The 18,698-nt window shown below is 45.0% G+C and overlaps 1 protein-coding gene across 4 annotated transcripts in view; it reads left to right on the forward strand.

Moving 5' to 3' along the window:
* The window catches only part of RUNX1 (RUNX family transcription factor 1), a 244,355-nt gene that overhangs the window by 150,058 nt on the left and 75,599 nt on the right, over nucleotides 1-18,698 (forward strand). For 3 of the 4 annotated variants that reach the window (XM_027100709.1, XM_027100727.1, XM_027100736.1), the window contains exons 3-5: nucleotides 694-732; nucleotides 6,526-6,779; nucleotides 12,711-12,867. In XM_027100709.1, the coding sequence (XP_026956510.1) occupies nucleotides 694-732; nucleotides 6,526-6,779; nucleotides 12,711-12,867 (450 nt within the window). The remainder of the gene's footprint in view (nucleotides 1-693; nucleotides 733-6,525; nucleotides 6,780-12,710; nucleotides 12,868-18,698) is intronic. The other variant, XM_027100718.1, reaches the window with a different exon arrangement.

An 18,698-nucleotide genomic window follows, 5' to 3' on the forward strand; every position in this document is an offset into this window, starting at 1 on the left:
TTTCCATATAAATAATCTGCCCTCCTAGCAAAGGGAAAGGAAATCAAGCAAAGAGGGAATATTTCTAAAATGTCCTATCATTGGAAGTAAATGATCATAACATTTATCTACTAGTTTGTTTCTTTTAGAAGGTGTATTCCAAATTGTTTATTTTTATCACTTTGAAAACTATTCATATTTTTACTTCTTGCATTTAGCTTCTAGCATGTTACAGATTTTTAAATGTTCTTGTATTAAGTTAGGGTTTGGTTTTAATTTCACTATGAATTGTGATCCATCCCTACATTCTCCAAATGGATTTTTAATGTTCATTAAATAATCACATTTGCATCACATATAGAGCTTGAAAGAGGTGATTCTATGAAAGATAAAGATTCAGTATTACCTAGCAATGAAAAACATTGGTCAAAGGTACGTAGAAATCATATGCCTAGGTAACAGTTCATTTTTTATATAATGATTTACTGTTTTAAGTTATTTTTGAGCCAAAGCTAGACAATATGCAGTAAAAATCTCCAGTGCTAACAGAGTGTGAGAGGCAACGAGCTACCAAAAAAAATGAGAGGGGGGATTTAGTTTTTACACTGGCACTGATTCCAATTCCAATTAAATTAATCCACTTTGGTAAATTTGGTGTTTGCTGTCAGTATATTCATACAATTATTTTTATTTTCCCACTTTCTACTTTTTCAGAATGTGTACATGGAATGAATCCATCTAGAGACGTTCACGGTATGTTAGATTCCAAATTATATTTTTAACAAAATATGCACATTCATATATGCATATATGGCATTTTATCCATGTATCGCTATAAATAACTCACGATATAAATTAACCAAATAATCAAAACTTTTTTTGCTGATTCAAAAATACTTAAAAGCTGTTTTCTATATGGTAAATGTCAAACATATAAAATGTTCCAATGAAACCTTCAAAGATACCCTCGGTTCTACAGTATTTACCACAGGTGCATTCTGTTGTTTATTATTAAACGACTCTATATGACTCTCTACAAAAAAAAAATAGAGCTTGGCTTCTGTGTGTTATTACCTAGTTTATTACTTTTGCTATAGCAGTGCTAATGCAAAATTTTTGTGAGAGTAAAATGTTTACTAAGCATCCATAATGTTTTTAAAGATTTAAAAATTTTTTTTCTCAGTTTGCTACTTGTGAGTTGCAAATTGATTTACAAAGTTAGTGAAATAGTCACATATCAACTGCAGGATCCCATGGAAGTCATCACATAGAGGAAGGACATAATGGAAGAACTAAGGGATCTTGTCCGCAAAGTTATTAGACTTCAAAAGAGAAATAATCTCAAATCCACTGGGGGAAGGGGATGTTTAATTAAATTCCAATGTTGAAAACTGGACAGTGTGTATTGTACATACATTAACATGTATGTTAGTCTTCAACAAAATTGTTCTCCCTCCCTGTGACATTAGTACAAACTGAAGCAGTTTGGTCCAGAACCACTAGCAAAATACGTTCTCTGTATTTTTATTTTCATTAAAATAGTCACTGAAAGCAGAAATAATTCTTTTAGAAATATTACATTTTTAGAAAAGTAATTTTAGAAATATCATATTACAGAGGGGGATTTTAAGAGAATGGTTGAGTCTTATTTATTTTTGAGAGGGTTTTGAAAGAGCAAAAAATGTGAAATATTTAGATATTTTCTGAGACCTCCCCATAGTTATATATTTACCTAAAGTTGTAGAAAAAAATGTCAATAAGCTGTTGTTTTCTGGTGAAATTGTTTTTTTTTTCTTCCAACTAACCAAATGCTGCTTTTTAAATTCACTGTGAAAACTTACATTTCATTCAATCAGTTGATGAGCCTTTTTGAAATTTCCCCCATGCAGCAAATTTGGAAGAATCTGTCACATAGCATTCGCCCAACATACTACTTCGTTATATTTTTTGTATTGTATTATGACAAAAGTAGGTTTTAGTATTATTCCAGGGGAACACCAGGAGTGTATACTGTAATGTTTCCTTTCCTTTTCTCTTAAGAGAGGCAGGGGAAGGGAAATTCTATATCGCCCCTTAAATGAGCGCTCCTGGTGGAAATGAATTCTTCATTTCATACATGGTTACTCAACTTCATAAACTATGTAAAAAGCCCTTCAGACTAAGGGGTTCCGGGTACTCTTTAGTTGAGCCCCATGCTGCCTGCTTTGCATTCATTTTAGTCCCTCGATAAGGAGGGGCAGTGTTGTTTGTTTCTGGTTTTCAAGCGTGCACCGCGCAACGCAGTTATAACCTGCGCAAAGTCTGGGGAGCCCCAAACGCCCGGTGGCCCGATTCAGAATAAATCAGCAAAAGCTTTCCTTGCTATTATCATCCGTGTCTGCGTTCGAACTCGGGATTTACTGGTTGAGACTCTGAGCTGAGCAGCGCGCTGCCCTTGAAAGGCTAAACCTGGTGCATCTACCGCTGTACCTTACTAAGGGAACTTGATCCCCGCCCGGGAGACCGCAGCGCGGGGTGCGCCCCGCAGCCCCTCGCAGGGTTTAGGGTTTCAGGCAAACGGTCGCAGCCCCAGAAGAGCCTTCTCTGACCTTTCCGAGCGGCGGCATACCCCAGACCGCTACATCTCCAGAGTCCCAGCCCCCGTCCGTGGGGGTCTACGGGGATGCACTTGGAGGCGGCCCCCAGGAGCGCTTGATCGGCTCTTAGGGAAATGCACTTGAGCTGAAGCAAAAAGATTTCACTCCGCCCGAACTCGCCTCTAGAGCGGGCAGCGTCGAGCCCGGACGCAGAGCGACTGTGGCCCCGGGCAGGAGGGGCGGCAGACAGGGAGGTTTGGGACTGCGCAGTATTTGGAATCCCTCGGCCCAGGTGGAGAGAGGACGTTTGGGGTCTTTACACCTGAAATGCGGCTTCTTCAAAATTACTTTTAAAGAAAAATACAAAGGCGTTTTCTGAGACCCCAGACCCATGAAAACAAAATGCAGCTGGGTCCTGGGAGCTCCCAGACGTCCCGGGTTTTCCGGAGCGAGGGGCGCGAGGGGACCGGCCCACGTGGGGAGAAGCCGGGCAGGATGGAGGGCGCCCGGGACGCCTGCAGCACCGACGGCCTGGGACCGGCCGACGGCGGGGTTCGGGCAAAGGGGTTTCGAGAAGAGACCCTAACGCGCGCCGGCCGGGACAGCCAGGACCCCTGTCCGAGGGTTCCCCGGCCGCCAGCTGCGCTGCCGGTATAGCAGGTGGTGTGTGGGGGCGGGAATGCCGCGCAGGCTGGCTTGGGCGGTCATTTCCTGTCGTTTCTTCCCTAACTGAAGTTCGTACAGGAGACCCAAAGGCCGCGAGAAGGCCGGCAGAGCCCCGCGCCGTCGGGGGCGTTCCCCGGCGCGCTACAAGGCTACTGGGCGCCCGGGGCGGCGAGCGAGGGCGGCTGCTGCCCCCTAGCGTCCGCCCTGAGCCCGCGGCCCGCAGCACCTCCCGGCCTCTTTGGGCGTGGGGCGAGGGAAGCTGCCTGGGCGCCCGGAAAGGCCTCCGCGACTGGCTCGCCACGGCCCCTGCCTCCGGCAGGCCACAGCGCCAGAGCCCGAGGAGAGTCCGAACCGGCGGCAGGGAGGGGACCCACGGGGGGAGGGCCAGAGACCCCCGCCCGGGTAGTCGACGGGGGGGAGTGGGTGAGCGCCTCCCCCGAGGGAGGAAGCGGGTGGGCTCCGCGCGGAAGGGGGGAGCCCCGCGGCCGGGCGGGGGCGTGGCCCCTCTAAGCTCCGCGAAAATGCCCGCGGCGCCGCGGGGACTGGAGCGGGGGAAGTTCCCGCCAGCGCGCAAAGCCGGGGTGGGTTTAACACCCGCGGCGGCTCGCGCGCGCGGGCAGGGAGCGGAGCCGGGGCCGTTTCCGGGGAGCCGGAGGTGTGTGGGGGGCGCGGGCGACCTGGGCCTAGCGAGGGAGCCGACGGTCCGAGGATGGGGAACGAGCCAAGCGGAGGCTTTCAACTTTCTTTCCAGTCGCTTGTTCTTTGGGGTCTTTTCTAACTACGAAACTCCTTTGCTCGCCGCTAAACTCAATCAACCTGAGTAAGGCGCGCTGCGTAATTAATCCGCAGCCCAGCCGCGGCGATAAAACACCAATTAAAGAAAACAAACCAAGAGAGAAAACTAAAAACACAAAAACCATGTTGTGGAGACCGACAACCGTCTGGCTTCGTTAAGTGAATCAGCGCCACTTCGCCGCAGCTGCCAACGGGGCCGTGTGGGCGCGCTGAACGGCTCCCCGGCCGGGCCCTCGGCCCTCCGGCCCCCTCGCGGCCGAATCCCATCCACGCCGGGAAAGCAGAGTCTCGGCCGCGGGCGGCCGCGCAGGGCCTGGGGTCGCCCGGCCGATCCGGCCCCAGTCTCCGGAACCTCGCGGCGGCCAATTCATCTCGATGGCTCGCGGGGCGCCTCCCTCCGGCAGGTCTCCGGTCCCGGGCTGCTCGGGGCTCAAAAAGCTGCCCGAGTCCTCCCCAGGCCGGCAGGCCTCCTCTTCTCCACCTCCTCGGTCCCTGGACCGCGGCCGCCCCTGGCGAGGCCGTTCACTGCAGCCCCGAAGCAGGCGGCCACACAACCCCCCGTGTGTGCAAAGCCGCAGGGCCGCGGTCCGCACCGGGGCGGGGCCTGGGGCGAGCGTGGGAGCGTGGGCGTGTGTTCGTGTGTGTGCGTGGATGCGGATGCGCGGGGAACGCCGGGTGGCAGCGGCGGCGGTGGACTCTCCACCCCGGCTGCGTACAGTAGCGCGCGGCGGCAGCGGGGGCGCGCGGGCCAATTCCAGGAGCCCGCGGCCGCGAGCCGCGCCCTGGCTGATACCGGAAAGGCCTGTGATTGGCCAGCGGCCGCCCCTATGCAAACGAGCTGAGGGAATGGAATTCCTCGGGCCGGGCTTACAGTAAAAGCACGTTCATTTCCAGGCACTCTCATTCATAGAGCCAGCGGGCGCAGGCAGGACGGGCGCCCCGCGGCCTGACCCAGCCAGGGCACCACGCTGCCCGGCCCTGCGCCGGCAGGCACCTCTTCCCGGGGCTCCTGGGGACACGAGAAGAAAGTCAGTCTTTGCCGTTTCTCCTTGACCCGCGTCGGAGCTTCGATTTTTATTTTTCTTCTTTCTTTCTTACTTTTGAATGAACTGGTTTCTTGGCTGGATGGTTCAACTTCTTTCCTGGGTGTGAACTTTCACCCGGTTGTTTCCTTTGGCAACTGCTGGAGAAAGTGCGCTGTGCTTCGAGGCGAGTGGTGAAGTTGCGTGTGCGTGGCAGTGTGTGCGTGCTTGTGTAACTCGAGCCGCCCCGTCTGTTTCGATCTGCGCTGCGGAGCCTCCTCACAAGGCCCGCTCCACCTGCTGCGGTTACGCTGTGATCGTGGGTATTGGCGCGCCTGAGTAGTTAACCGGCCGACGCTGGGGCGACGTTGGAGGAAGATCGTCTCGTTCCTGCCCAAGTCGGGGCTGACTCACCGCAGTCGATGCAGACAGCGGCTGGCTTCCGAAGAGTGCGTGCCTGCGTGCGTGTGACTCGGCTGCTGTTCACCTCCCACCAAACCACAGGACCAGCCGCAAACTTAACCAACATCCCCAAACCCGAGTTCTCAGATGTGGAGAGCTGAACTCTAGGTGTCATTGACTTGGACTTTTTTTTTTTTTTAAGATTAGCTTTTCTTTGAAAAGCTGAATTTTCTGAACTGAGCATTTTGCCAGAATTTATCGAGAACATGACAAGTACTTCTCGCCCAGCCCTTCTCCAACTACTGAAGCTGAGTTTCAAGGCTACTTAAAAAGAAAAAAAAAAAAAAAACCTGCCGCGAACATTAATGGATTTCTGTTGTGTTTAAATTCTCTACAGATTGTATTGTAAATATGTTATGAAGTAGAGCATATGTATATATTTATATATATATATATATGTGCACATACATTAGAAGCAGGACCTTTGGAAGTCTCAGCTCTTGCTTTTGAGGACCGAAGCCAGTGTTGCATGATAAAAAGTGGCGCCGTATTTGGAAGACACTCCTCGTGTATTTTCTGTTGTGTTGGACTTTAGACAAAACTCACCTGGGAAAAATCTGACAGGCAATTGACTACTGGAACTTCCAAATTATGTATTTGCTGGTCCTTTTGCTCTCCGCATAAATATTTTAGGAAGTGTATGGGAATTTTGCCTCTGGGAACTTTGGTAACAGCCAAAGACTGAACTTAAAACTCTCAAAACAAGACTCAGAAGAAGATAGTCTCCCTTGGCACTTGACTTTGGATTCTGGTCGCCCACTTTTTAAAGCACTGAGCGGTCGGTTGCTAAAGAGTCCTGCGTGGGTCTGAGGCCGATCGGCAAAACTAGAATTTTCCCCCTCCTGGACTGTTAGTAACTTAGTCTGCCCCCTTCCCCAGCCACCCCACAGCAATAAAGCTCCCTGAACTTGTATGTTGGTCTCCCGGGAGCTGCTTGCTGAAGATCCGCGCCCCTGTCGCCGTCTGGTAGGAGCTGTTTGCAGGGTCCTAACTCAATCGGCTTGTTGTGATGCGTATCCCCGTAGATGCCAGCACGAGCCGCCGCTTCACGCCGCCTTCCACCGCGCTGAGCCCGGGCAAGATGAGCGAGGCGCTGCCGCTGGGCGCCCCGGACGCCGGCGCCGCCCTGGCCGGCAAGCTGAGGAGCGGCGACCGCAGCATGGTGGAGGTGTTGGCCGACCACCCGGGCGAGCTGGTGCGCACCGACAGCCCCAACTTCCTGTGCTCTGTGCTGCCCACGCACTGGCGTTGCAACAAGACCCTGCCCATCGCTTTCAAGGTACTCGGCCCGGAGCGGGTGGAGGGAGGACAGGCAGAGGCCGGTCGAGGCCAGGGAGATCGAGGAGGGCAGCGGCCAGGCAGGCGGGGCCGGGTTCTAGAAAGGGGCCGGCGCTGAGGCCTGTGGTCCATCCCCCTGCGCTCGGGAGACAGGGGATGCTGCGTTGCCGTGGCGACCCTCGAGGGGCCCGCCTTAGCCGGCCGCAGCGGCCTCCAAGGATGGCCGAAAAACTCAGGATGCCCCCAAAGACGTCCACTGAGGGCCGGCTGGACCTCTCCCCGGCAGGGGTCCTTAGCTTTGATCTAAAGTAGGAAAAGTTATAACCCAGCAGGGACAAGCCTGTCTGTGGGCTCCTCTGCTTCTCTCCCCGCCTCTGGCTTGACACCCAAACCATTCTGAGGGAGACGTCAGGAAATAAAATAGAGATACTTTTATACCTTCGGGTCAATGTAAATAAACTGACAAGGAAAACTGTCAAGGCTTTCCACTTCCACCCCCTCTTTAACAGCCCTGTAGGAATTAGCAGGTTCAAAGTCCACGGCGGGAGTAGTTAAGTTTGCAAAAGTTTTCTGAAGAATTTTTTCGAGCTTCTAGGCTGCTCCTGCCAGAAGCCGCAAGTAGCGAATGCTCTTTCTTTGCCTGGTACCCTACTGAACGTTATCGCCGGCTCACCTAGCTTAAGCCCGGGGCAGCGGAAGGAGGCAAGGCTGTCTGGCGTGAGACGGCCGTCTAATCCGCCCGCTTTGCTGTTTGAGGAGGGGCGGTGTGGACCGGGTGACTGCAGCCGAGCAGCTTGAGAGATCCCCGTTCACTTTTCACCCTTGATCTTGCCCTAGCTTTGAGCTCCCTATAAAAACCTTGGCCTTCAAAGGGGATACATAAACAACCCCGGGCGTTTTTAGACAACCAACGCCACCCTGGCAGCAAACAGTAGACATTTCATTTCGGCGGTGGGGATTCAGTTCTTCTGTCTTGGGTGAGTTGAAGAAGGGGCAGGCTTTTAAATACAATCAGTGCAGTCATTTCCGGTTCATTGCAGGGACTAAGGAGAGCAGGTGGGGGGGGGGGAAGCTGTAAAGATCAGCTACTCTTTTTTCTTAAAAAAAATAAATCTGCTTAAATAATTGTCCCCTTAAGGGGCGATTAATTTAATATAAGCTTTTTATGGTTCCAAGCCTGCGCTGGATCTTGAGTTAGTTACAATGAATAATGTTCACTTTTTTAAAAAAGTACTGTCAGAGTTCTTTATTTTTAAGCTTTACATACCTTCCAAACTTAGATTATGATTTCTAAAACAAACAACAACAAAACAAAAGTGCAATTGTCTGTGTCTGTAGAATTGCCTCCGTTTTCTGAAAGCAGGAGTTTTTGAGGGGGATGAAAATGAGGATAAGTTTGAGCAGCCACTCCATGCTTTCCTGTCCCTTCCTCCAGCTCTGTAGCTTTGGGTTAGGAGCCCATTTCAATTTGAAATCACTCTAATCCCTTTACATAAACAGACTCAGCAGGCAGACCTCCTCAGCTCTCCCTCAGTTCCAGAGGACCTGACAGGGATGGGCCCTGGGGTCACTTTCAGATAAGTACAGAGGGGAGGAGACAAGCTGATAATCAACCAAAGGGTCCTTTAAGACCAGGTGCTCTGGACACGCCAAGGGTGTGGGTTCTTAGGGATCTGTGGCTTCCTTTGGGCTAAATCAGGTCTCTTCTGTAACTCTCCTCCTCTACTAGGGACCCACACCCCAAGCACTAAGTGATTAAGCGAGAATCTTCAGAAGTTAAAGCGATGTCGGTTCTCAAGCCACCACATGAAAGTATTTATTTTCTTCTAAAAGAATGAAAAAAAAAATCATATAAATTGTTTTCATGAGCCATCAGGGAATTCCTTTTAGCGGAAATCTTAATAACCATAGAAGTTTCCGTTTTAAAATGACTTTTGACAATTCACTTCTAAAAAAATCTGTTTTACTGAGTGATAGTTTCTAGGTTAAAGATCAAGGTATAGATCTCTTGAGAAAAGTTCAAGTGGGTCTTGAGAACATTTGGGGCAAAGGCAAGGACAGGAATCAGACCACTCGATGAATAATCTGTCACCACTCCCGTCCCCATAAAGAGGGACCTCTTTCGGAAGGAGACCTGCTCTTTGCATAACGGAAGGAGGCAGGCAAAATTTCCAGGGAGGCAACAGGCGCAAAGATTAGGGATAAAGCAAGCTAAACTTGAAAAAAGTGACTGTGTCCGGCTTGATGCATTCACTGTGTGTCCCTGAATCCAGTCTGTACTCATCTGCCACCACCTACCTCCCAAGCAGTTTCTATAGAAATTATTACTTTAAAATTTTGATCTTATATAAACCTCAGACAATCTCTTTAAGAAGTTAATCAGTAAAGAATTATTACATTCCCTGTATTAAGGAGGAGAAAATGAAAAACAGTGATAAAGTCTGATCATATTGATGAAAAGAGCATTGAAGTGATTCTTTAAGAGTCTTCTGAATACGTGTAAATCCCCAGCTTTAATCTCTGAAACTAAAGGGAGATTTCAAGTTATGAATTTTCCTTAAAATAGATTACAGTCATCCTAATTGCTTATCCTGGACCCCAGAGTGCCCCCCACCTTCTCCCACGAAACACCGTTATTTTTCAGCCTAGAAGAGATCCATTATTTTGCTACCGAGAAAATCTTAAATTTGCTACTGTTACCCGTTATTTACAGAAGCACAAAAAGGCTGTTTGGATGACTTAGGATATATTTTGTAAGACTATAATATTAAAGTTCATTTAGGCCCTGGTACACCAGAGTCCAAAGGCATAAACACGCCTTCAGCCAGTTCAGAGGCCTTGGGCACTGATAGTAATATTCTTTTCATAGGAAAGAAATAAGTAACGTTTGTGTCAGCAAGATCGTGGTCCCCTAGCTATGCATTAAATATCATCTCAGCTGAATGTTAAGTTCCACCCCACAGCTTTCTTTATAACACTGGAAAATTAAGGGATTTGAAATAAATGAATTATGACTGTAATTTCAACCTAATTAGAGTTAGTTTAAAATGCCAGTTTGAACTGTGAACAGGCCGACCAAGAGCAGTGTGGGAAGGTTCTGTAACATAGACGATGCTTGATATTTTGCCCAACTTCCTGATACTTTAAAAACAGAGAAGTAAAAAAAAAAAAAAAAAAAATGAGATATCCTTTGGCCAGCAAGTCCCTTCTTGTCTGTCTGGTCTGTGTTAAAATGTAAATGTTTTTGTTTCCTTACCTATTGTTTATAGCTTTTCATTCCAGTTGCTTCTTTTTCTCTGTTTGAAGTTAGATTTTTTTTCAAAAATCTCTGCATATTGCCTATCAAAGATCAAATCTGTATCAAATTAATAGACACGTTAGTTTTAAATTTAAATTCTTTTTTCCTAGTCTAAGAATGCTTGCTAATAATTAGATGATATACTTTATTAATGTAATATTCCTGGATTTAATATTCTTTCCCTTCCCCCACCATGAAAAATCGATAAAAGGCCAAGTAAATGATCTTTGAGCCCCGAAATACCTTTGACTCCTGCTACAGTTTAAAAAAAGGGAAAAGAAGGAGTTAAACTCCTGATTTGTTTAGTCTTAAATTCCAACATCAACAGCATTTTCTTGTTTAGCCACCATGATTATTTTACTATTTGTTTCTATTTCGTGTTGGCCTCATGAATTTGCCGTATTACTGACGAGGATCGTTTTGGAAAGATGAGTGAGGCACAGTCATGGAGCCTGTGAGAGGGGCCAGTAGGATGAAGGTGATTTAGAAAACATTTGGTAGTTATAAAACAAGATTTATTTATTTTAACCTATTTAACCAACAATGACTTATTCAGTTGGAAAACCATGTGGTTGATCCGGTCCCTGTATGCTTACTGAATGTGGAATTAAAATAGAGATGCCAGGTCATCACAGGGAGATGGGGAAAAGGGAGTAAAAATATGTTTTCAAGGAGGACATTTCAACATTGTGAGCTAATTTTACAGAGGGAAGTGAAAACAGTGGGGAAAAAAAGGAGGGGGGATTTTTAAGAGACTGAGAAAAGCAGAATAAAGTAAGTATATTTTATGGGAATAGAAAAAACGGTAACAGTAACTAAGTAACTGATCAAGGAGATTTATTTCAGTAATGTTTTTGAAACAAAAGGGAATTGTCATATTACTGCTCTTAACTAAACAGCAACAAACGTACTAATAATGGGCTCTAAATACCTAATTAGAGGGTGCTTGGGGAAGAAATAGCTGTGTTTTTAAATTTCCTTTATAGAAAACATGGCCATTTGGATGGAAAGAAAGATAAGAGTGCAAGTTGGATAAAATAGATGAAGAACATGCCTACCTATTGCTGTGAGAATTGATTCTCCTGGTGTACTCCTGGGGTTGGAAGTACATCCACCCCTTATAGTGAGTTGGTTCATTTTCCCCATCGTACTCCTTAGAATCCAAGAGCCACAGCCTCCTCGGGAATAAAAACACTAGATGGTCATCTGGATGACACAGAGAAAGGGTGATGACTAAGCAGGCAATGAAGATGGGAATTTAGAGAAACGTGGCTTTTGTATCATACAAGGGAGCCTATGGCAGCCTTATTTACAGACAGAAAAAGAGGATGAAGTATAGGTGTTACCCCCCCCAAATTATGTAGCAAATATTAGGTAAAAATGGGGAGGTGGAAAACAGAAGGAGGACTAATCACTGTAGAATGCTTTCTTATCACAGCTCAAAACTAAAACCCCCAAAACGATTATATAATTGGAATGATGAGCCCACATTTCACTAGTGACTGAGAAAGTACCATAAGGGGTATCACAAGTGATAGGAATAAGTAGAACTTGGGGCATCTCGATTTGAAATTCTACAACTACCTTAAAAAACAGAAACAATGGAACTATAGCTAAGAATAAATGTTTTGATCAAGAAAATAGTTTCTAGAAGGGTCAAATGATGATCAAGAAATGGATACTACTGCATGAAGCATCTTCGGGCCATGCTCTTTAAAGCATTTTACCTTGAAATTGCTTTTTTTTTTTTTAACCTAAGTGTCAAAAAATATGTATTTACTGGTTTACTTTAGTAGTCCTGATGGAAATCCATTCCCATTCAGTTACATTGAAGGAATTCTTCCTCAAGATCAACTGGGTTTGGAGAAAACCTCAGTCATCTATAAGGTCCCAAGTTAACACATCTCTGGGACTCACAGATATAAAAATGCGACATAGTTCCGCTCCTGAATTCAGAGGAGCGCATCAAAGTGAGCAGCCCTCTTCTCTGAGGTCTGTTGATTTTGTAGTTAGTGTTAAGCGAAGGGCACGTTTCTGATTTTTTTCTCTTGCGTACCAGAATTCACTGCTAGTGAGAATCAAGACAGTAGAAGCGAGTAGGGGCAACAAGGATGCACTAATTGCGAAGGGAGAGTTTAAGTCATTCAAGAATCGTCAGCAATTCAGTGGTAGCAATCAAATTTAATTTTAGCAGAAGTAAGTTTAAACACCTGAAAGGCAAAACCCGCCCTATTCGGCCTGTCGGTGGAGGTCTAGACAAATGAAAGATGGGTTAGGTTATAAACTTATAAAAAGCAAGACATTCTGTTTCTCAAATATGAAGAATTAAGAGATGATTGTATTCGTGAGAAGGCATAGCTTTTCAAAGTCCTTGCTATAGTGAGTGTTATTCCAACTCTGCTCTGTGACCTTATGTGGCTTCACTAGGTGAATGTTTTATTCTTTAAATATTTATAATTTTGCATAGTGGAATTTAAAGTAAATCTTCCCATTAAGAACTTTCCTGTTGTTTTGCTTAATTTATGACTGTTATTCCTTCGCAAACTAAAAAGCATCACTTAATATACATTCAATTTTAGAATAATTATGCAAATGACATCAAAGTTTCTAACATGCCTGATGTCTGGTGTCTAGGTGGTGGCACTGGGGGACGTTCCAGATGGCACTCTGGTCACTGTGATGGCAGGCAATGATGAAAACTACTCAGCCGAACTGAGAAATGCAACAGCGGCCATGAAAAACCAAGTCGCGAGATTCAATGACCTCAGGTTTGTCGGTCGGAGTGGAAGAGGTATGTATCTGTCAGAACTGAACTTGAAATACCCAGTATTTACATAGCAACAAACCCAGATTTCAAAACATCTAGAAGTTTCTGTGATGGGATTCCCTAGAAACACAGTCATTTCTTCCCGTTATTATTGCTACATCAGCTTTTTATTTAAAATTTAATGTTTTTAACAGAGTCTGGCTTTACGCTATTGCTTTCTATTATGGAATTGGTTTAAGACTGATTTGGAGCAGGCAAAACATGAATTGTGAATTTCAAGGAAACCTCTCAGATCTTTTCTAAAATGTAAAAATATAAAACTTACCGTCATGGAAACTAAGATCATACAACTGGGGTTCTCTTTGATAATTTTCAGATATCTCTTTACTGGAAACCTTTAACTTAGGGTCCATGTGTTACCTTTGACAAGTGACAGAGTTTCAAATGATCACTTCTAATAATTTTAAGGGCTGTATAGTGGATGATGATTGAAATGTGTTTCAAGGAAGCATTTTTTATGGTAAAATATGAAGAAATAGTAACATTCTGGCTTGGTGAATTTGATGGCAATGTGACTGACCTTCCTGTGTGTAATTTGGATGCCTTATTAGTATTTTAGGTACTAATAATATTAAAGACTGGATTCTCCAGAGGAATGATTGCATCAGTGAAGTTCTATGTGTAGTTTTCTTTTTCTGTGCCCGTTATCAAAGTATTAGAGCAGAAAGAGGAATCTTGGCATATTGTAATCTCCTCCGGTTTCCAGTTATTTTCAAATATTGTGTTTTCTTTGTATTGTAAGAACCTTAGTCCTATTTTACAAATAGCAATAAGTAGCAGTAGTTTAACTGAAGGAGGTAATATAGTTTGTTTTGAAAATCTCATTTTTGTAATATAGTATTGAATAAGCTTAGGAATAAAAGTTATTTTGAGTATAATAGAAAAGACGTGGTAACCTAGATAACAGTAGCTGACTCTTGTATTAAAAAAAGTAAAAGTACAACCAATGGACGTTTGAACGTAAGAGTAATCATTAGTCTGTATAAAGGCATTTAAAAATATAAGAAAGTCTGTGTTTTGGGGGAATTTGATTAGTCAAAGAGGAATGGGGGCAAAGGCTTGCTGCTTCTTCGCGCTGTTGTGTTTGTGCTATCCTAGCTGTCCGGGGAATTTTCGAAATAGAATCAAAGGTAGAGAAAATTGTAAAAAACTTATAACGTGATTGAAAATATTTGTTCATAGCACTATGTTAATAATAGGATAATACCAAGAAAATTACACCCACTTATTGAAAGCATGAATGGTGCTATAAGGTATAAAGGCACAAGTCATTCTATGGGTTCACTTGTTATATTAAAAGTCCCCACCTTTCAGTAAATGGAATTCCCATTATGATTCAGAGATGTGTGTTTAGAAAACGTCTTGAAGGCTTCAGATGAGTAGAAGCCAATAAAAAACAAAGGCCCTACTGCCTGGTCCATGCCTTCCAGCCTCGTAACCATCTCAGGTCAATTCCTGTGGATTTCTGTTCTTAGGAAGCCACAGCTGAGTATCATTTAGTTGCATTTCCAGAGGAAGTTATATTATCATCATATGCATCTATGTGGGTCTACGGGTCAGGTTTTGGTTATGGAAGTTTTGGAAGCTCTTCAATGACCCATGCCATTTTCCCATAAGAAGTGCGGTAGTGGCTTTTTGGCAAGGCCCAGGAGGTCGGTGATGATAAAGAGTGAAATTTTGAAAGCAGCCTGCTTTCTTTTCTGGCGTTTCTCGCCCCTCACTGGCCATGTCTGTTTCAAGTGGGTGACTAAGAGAAGCTCGTGTTTACTTGGGTAACAAGGAACTGTTTCCCCAAGGTGTGGAGTGTTTGCCTTTGGCTGCCTGATTCGTGCCAGGATGCCCTTGAGTTTGCAGAGTGAAATAACTGCACCCAAGGCTGGGCTGTCTTCTGATAACCTGGAATGAGAAAATTAATTGAAACACTCCATATATGGACAATATCTGTTTTGAGCAGTCTCTGCTTCCCACGCATGATAATAAGCGATCCAAAACAGAGGAACCCCGAAATGAATGTTTTGCCCGATTACAGTTGCTGTGTATATTGTCAGTCTTGAATGATTCTCTTTTTTTTGGTTAGGACTACAAGAAAAAACGAGCCATCAAAAGGCCCAGTCTGACTCTCTCATAATTTCTCCCCATAGTGGTAGAATACAACTTGATTTCACGCTTTCAAGTCTAAGTGTCAGCATCAAAGCCTGCCAGGTTTTTTGTTTTGTTTTGTTTTGGTTTTTTTTTTTTTTTGCAATTTCCTTCCCATTACGAAGACAGCAGATGACTCTCACTCATTTTAACAATTAGTCTTAATCTGCCTCACTGAATCTTGTCCTTTAAAAGTTTCATAACGTTTTATTAAGTGATCTTAAGACTATCCACTAGTTTGTTTTCTGGTTTTGAAAATGTGTCTGAAAATATGACATTGGCATCAACACACCACACAGGGGCCGAGAAGGTCCTGGCTGTTGGCTCACCGAACATTTCAGTGCCAATTTCCCATTCTGTCAAAAGCCACTGGTCTGATGGATTCTCAAAGGGGCCTGTTGCTCAGTTCCAAATAAAGAGTAGAAAAAGAAACTCCCTTTTCTTGTCTCAGCTGCCAGTCCCTGGGGATTGTAAAACCTCGTAGAAATTGCCAGAGGTTGAACATGGAAGGGTTTTTCTCTGTTCGACAAAACCAATCTGTCTGGGTGCTGGCTGATGTCCAGGACCACAGCTCCTAACCTCGGGTTCAGCCTGCAACTGGGAAAACCTGCCCATCCGGCTTTTACGGCCTTGCTGACAACGCTGGCCCCTAAAAAGTATTGGTGAAGGCTTCAGCAGTCTGAACCTTCCTCCTTCCTTTCCTTTCCTTCCCTCCTTTCTGGCCCTGACAATTTAAATCTCTCCTTCAGGGCTATCTCCCCCTGGGAATTTTCTCCCTTTGATTCAGTGTCTCCATATAGATCAACTGTTCCTTTACAATGGAAGAAGAGATAGCAGCTCCCAGAAGAGGGGAGCTGACGCGGAGCACACTGGTTCTTGTTCAGAATAATTCACACTTAAACACACGTCCTGGGACTATCCCTTACCTCCAGAAAATCACAGTTCAGGATCAAGAGGTGAGATTGTTAGCAGCAGCTGACATCAGCTGACATCTGTCATTGGGGCAGGTGCTACGGGTATTTTCAGTTACAAGAAAGTGTATCATGGCTGCAGCCGAGAGACGTTGAAGAAACTTTAGCAGTGAAATCTGTGCGAGCTCCCGTCGCTATTGGAGTACTTAATCAGCTGTAAAGGAATCGATCAATCAGGGATTATGGCCTTAGTTAATTCATTTTAGAACCAAAGAGGAAATCTACCAGACCGTATTATCTACCGCATCGTAAATGGGGGAAGAGAATGCACTGCAAATGTCCTTCTGATTTTCCTAAGACTATGATTTTTAATCTTTGGGAACGTCATGAATAATTTTGAAAATCCTTGGAAGTCTTCCCCCGGGGGAAAAAAATGCACACGTGCACTTACACACACAGTTTCTTGTACAATTTCAGTTTTCAGGGCCGCTGAAGCTTGTTTATGGACCTTCTGGGGATCCATGGACCCGCCAAGCCAAGAATCTCTGAATCTGGATCTTTGCCTTGACTATGGAGGGCCCGCCTAGCGCCGTGCTGCGCATTGTAGATAACTGGAAAATGAGGAAGTACACGAACAAATGAGTTAGACATTCTTCTTGCACCCTGTGCTGTTTTGGTTACACCTGCTTTTATTATAGCCAGGACCTGGTGTGTATAATTAGGAAAACAGATCCCAGTCAAACCCCTGGTCCAGACCTTTGAGAGGCCATCAGGTGTGCACGCATATGGTCCCTTGCAAAGGAGAAGGGCTTGTCTTGTCATCGAAGGGGCAGCCTCCTCTCTAGTGACTGCCTGGCCCCCCAGCTGCAGACCTGCACCTCGAATTCCACAACCAGCCCAGAGAGGGCACGTGCTCCCCCATCCGTTAGGACTGGGGTTAATTTCTTGGTGGACATTTGTATTTATGCTGATCTCCCTGGCAACTTTAATCTTGCCCACTTTCAAACAAGTACCCTTCCCAACTCTTTTATAAAATGAAATTCCTTCCTTATGTTCTTGCTGTGGATGTCTTCCCAGACATAATATTTACGCTGTCACAATCGGGGTTATTGCATATTTGTGTAATGTTTGTTACGTAAGGCATTTTCATTCTTAAGGTATTTTATGTTATTCGGGGAACAGTGTGGGGAGGCTGCCTCTCAGATGAGTGATAGACTATGGTTGAAGGAAAGGTACATGTAGAAAAGGATAGAGTGTACCGGTATTCTAAGCAGAGACGTGTCTGTATGGAGTGGTCACTACTGAGAAATGGTCTGAATGACTCACAGTATTATCACAGGATCCAAGTCATAGGGGGAGGAAAATTCATCTGACAATCTCAGTGTTGTTTCATGGATAACATTCAAGATAATGAGCTGGCAGTCAGGTCTCCTGGAGAGAATACAAAGAAAAGAGGAGAGTTGTGTTAAAATCAGCTCTCCCATTTTCCCCCTCCTTTGGGTTGCTATTGATCTACATTTTAAAATTATATATGTACTGAAATCTGTTTTCAGACTTCGGTGTGGGCAAATATGGATGGGAAAAGACCCAGTCTCTGATACCCGCGGTCTCTGGCAGCCCTAGCAAATAATGCCTTTCGATGGCAGGGCGAAAGCTAGTGCCCATGATCTGATGTAAATTCATCTCTAGAGATCAGCTTTCTCATTCTGTTTCAACTTGCCCGTAAAAGAGTAAAAACACTTTCTCAAAGCAAGTTGCTTTCCACGCCTCCCCCAAACCACCACCCAGCAGTCCCTGTCCCGCTTGGTGTCATGGCAAAGAGGAGAGCTTTCTGGAAAACTGCTTGTGCCTGGAACACGCAGCTTTGCAATTGATCTCTTCATGGTTTTCTTGCTGATTTAACGAAGTGCCAGGCATTGCTGATGGTGTTGGGCAGCTTTTTAAAATTGATGTTATTTATACGAACAGTATTTAAGAACTGATGGGCAGAAGCTGGACTTCTCTCCACCACCCCTCCCCCAAACCCCTTCCTTGCCAGCCGGCTTGCTTCGGATTGAGGCAGCCCTTTTTGGTGGGGACAGAAGACTATCAATCTGAAAGTGCCTCCGAGAGAAATAATGGTTGAGTGATTTTTAGAGCTTCCTGTTTTAGCAGCGAGCATTATAGACATAAACAGTGATCCGGCCAACGGCTGCACTGCTGCTCTGGTTCTAATGAATCAGTTTTGTATTTTCTTTTGTGCTGGTTGGCGAGGGGCAAGAGAGGATGGAGAAGACTGGTTATGGAAGAACATATTCTGTTTCTTTTTCTTTATTATTTGTAAAGAAAAATGACTTGTTGAAAGGAGAGATGGTATATTGTCTGATGATTGTTTTCTTTCTGTTGGTGATTATAAAACATGTTCAGATGAGAAAGGGGATGTTGATGAATAACCATGTACTGTCAAAATGGAGAGGTTATGTGGTTTTGAAGGATTTCGTGGACTTTCAGCCAGAAGTGTGTGTGTGTGTGTGTTTGTCCATACTACCACTGAGAAGACTTCCTGGACCAAATTATCTTTGAGGACTAAATCCATACTAACAAGGTCTTCTCATCTGAAGCCCCAGTAAAGCAATTAACAGGAATTAATACGTGAGCAGTGTGGACTTAATGAGCTGCCTGTGAATACTTTCAAAGGTGCCAGTTTTATCAGTTCACTCTTGGGGCATTCAAGATTTTATGTTTATAAGCATGCATTAGTGGACT

This window comes from Aethalodelphis obliquidens, unplaced genomic scaffold (genome assembly GCF_003676395.1).
Source record: "Aethalodelphis obliquidens isolate GAN/ISIS:26980383/991018 unplaced genomic scaffold, ASM367639v1 scaffold1, whole genome shotgun sequence".
NCBI lineage: Eukaryota > Metazoa > Chordata > Mammalia > Artiodactyla > Delphinidae > Aethalodelphis > Aethalodelphis obliquidens.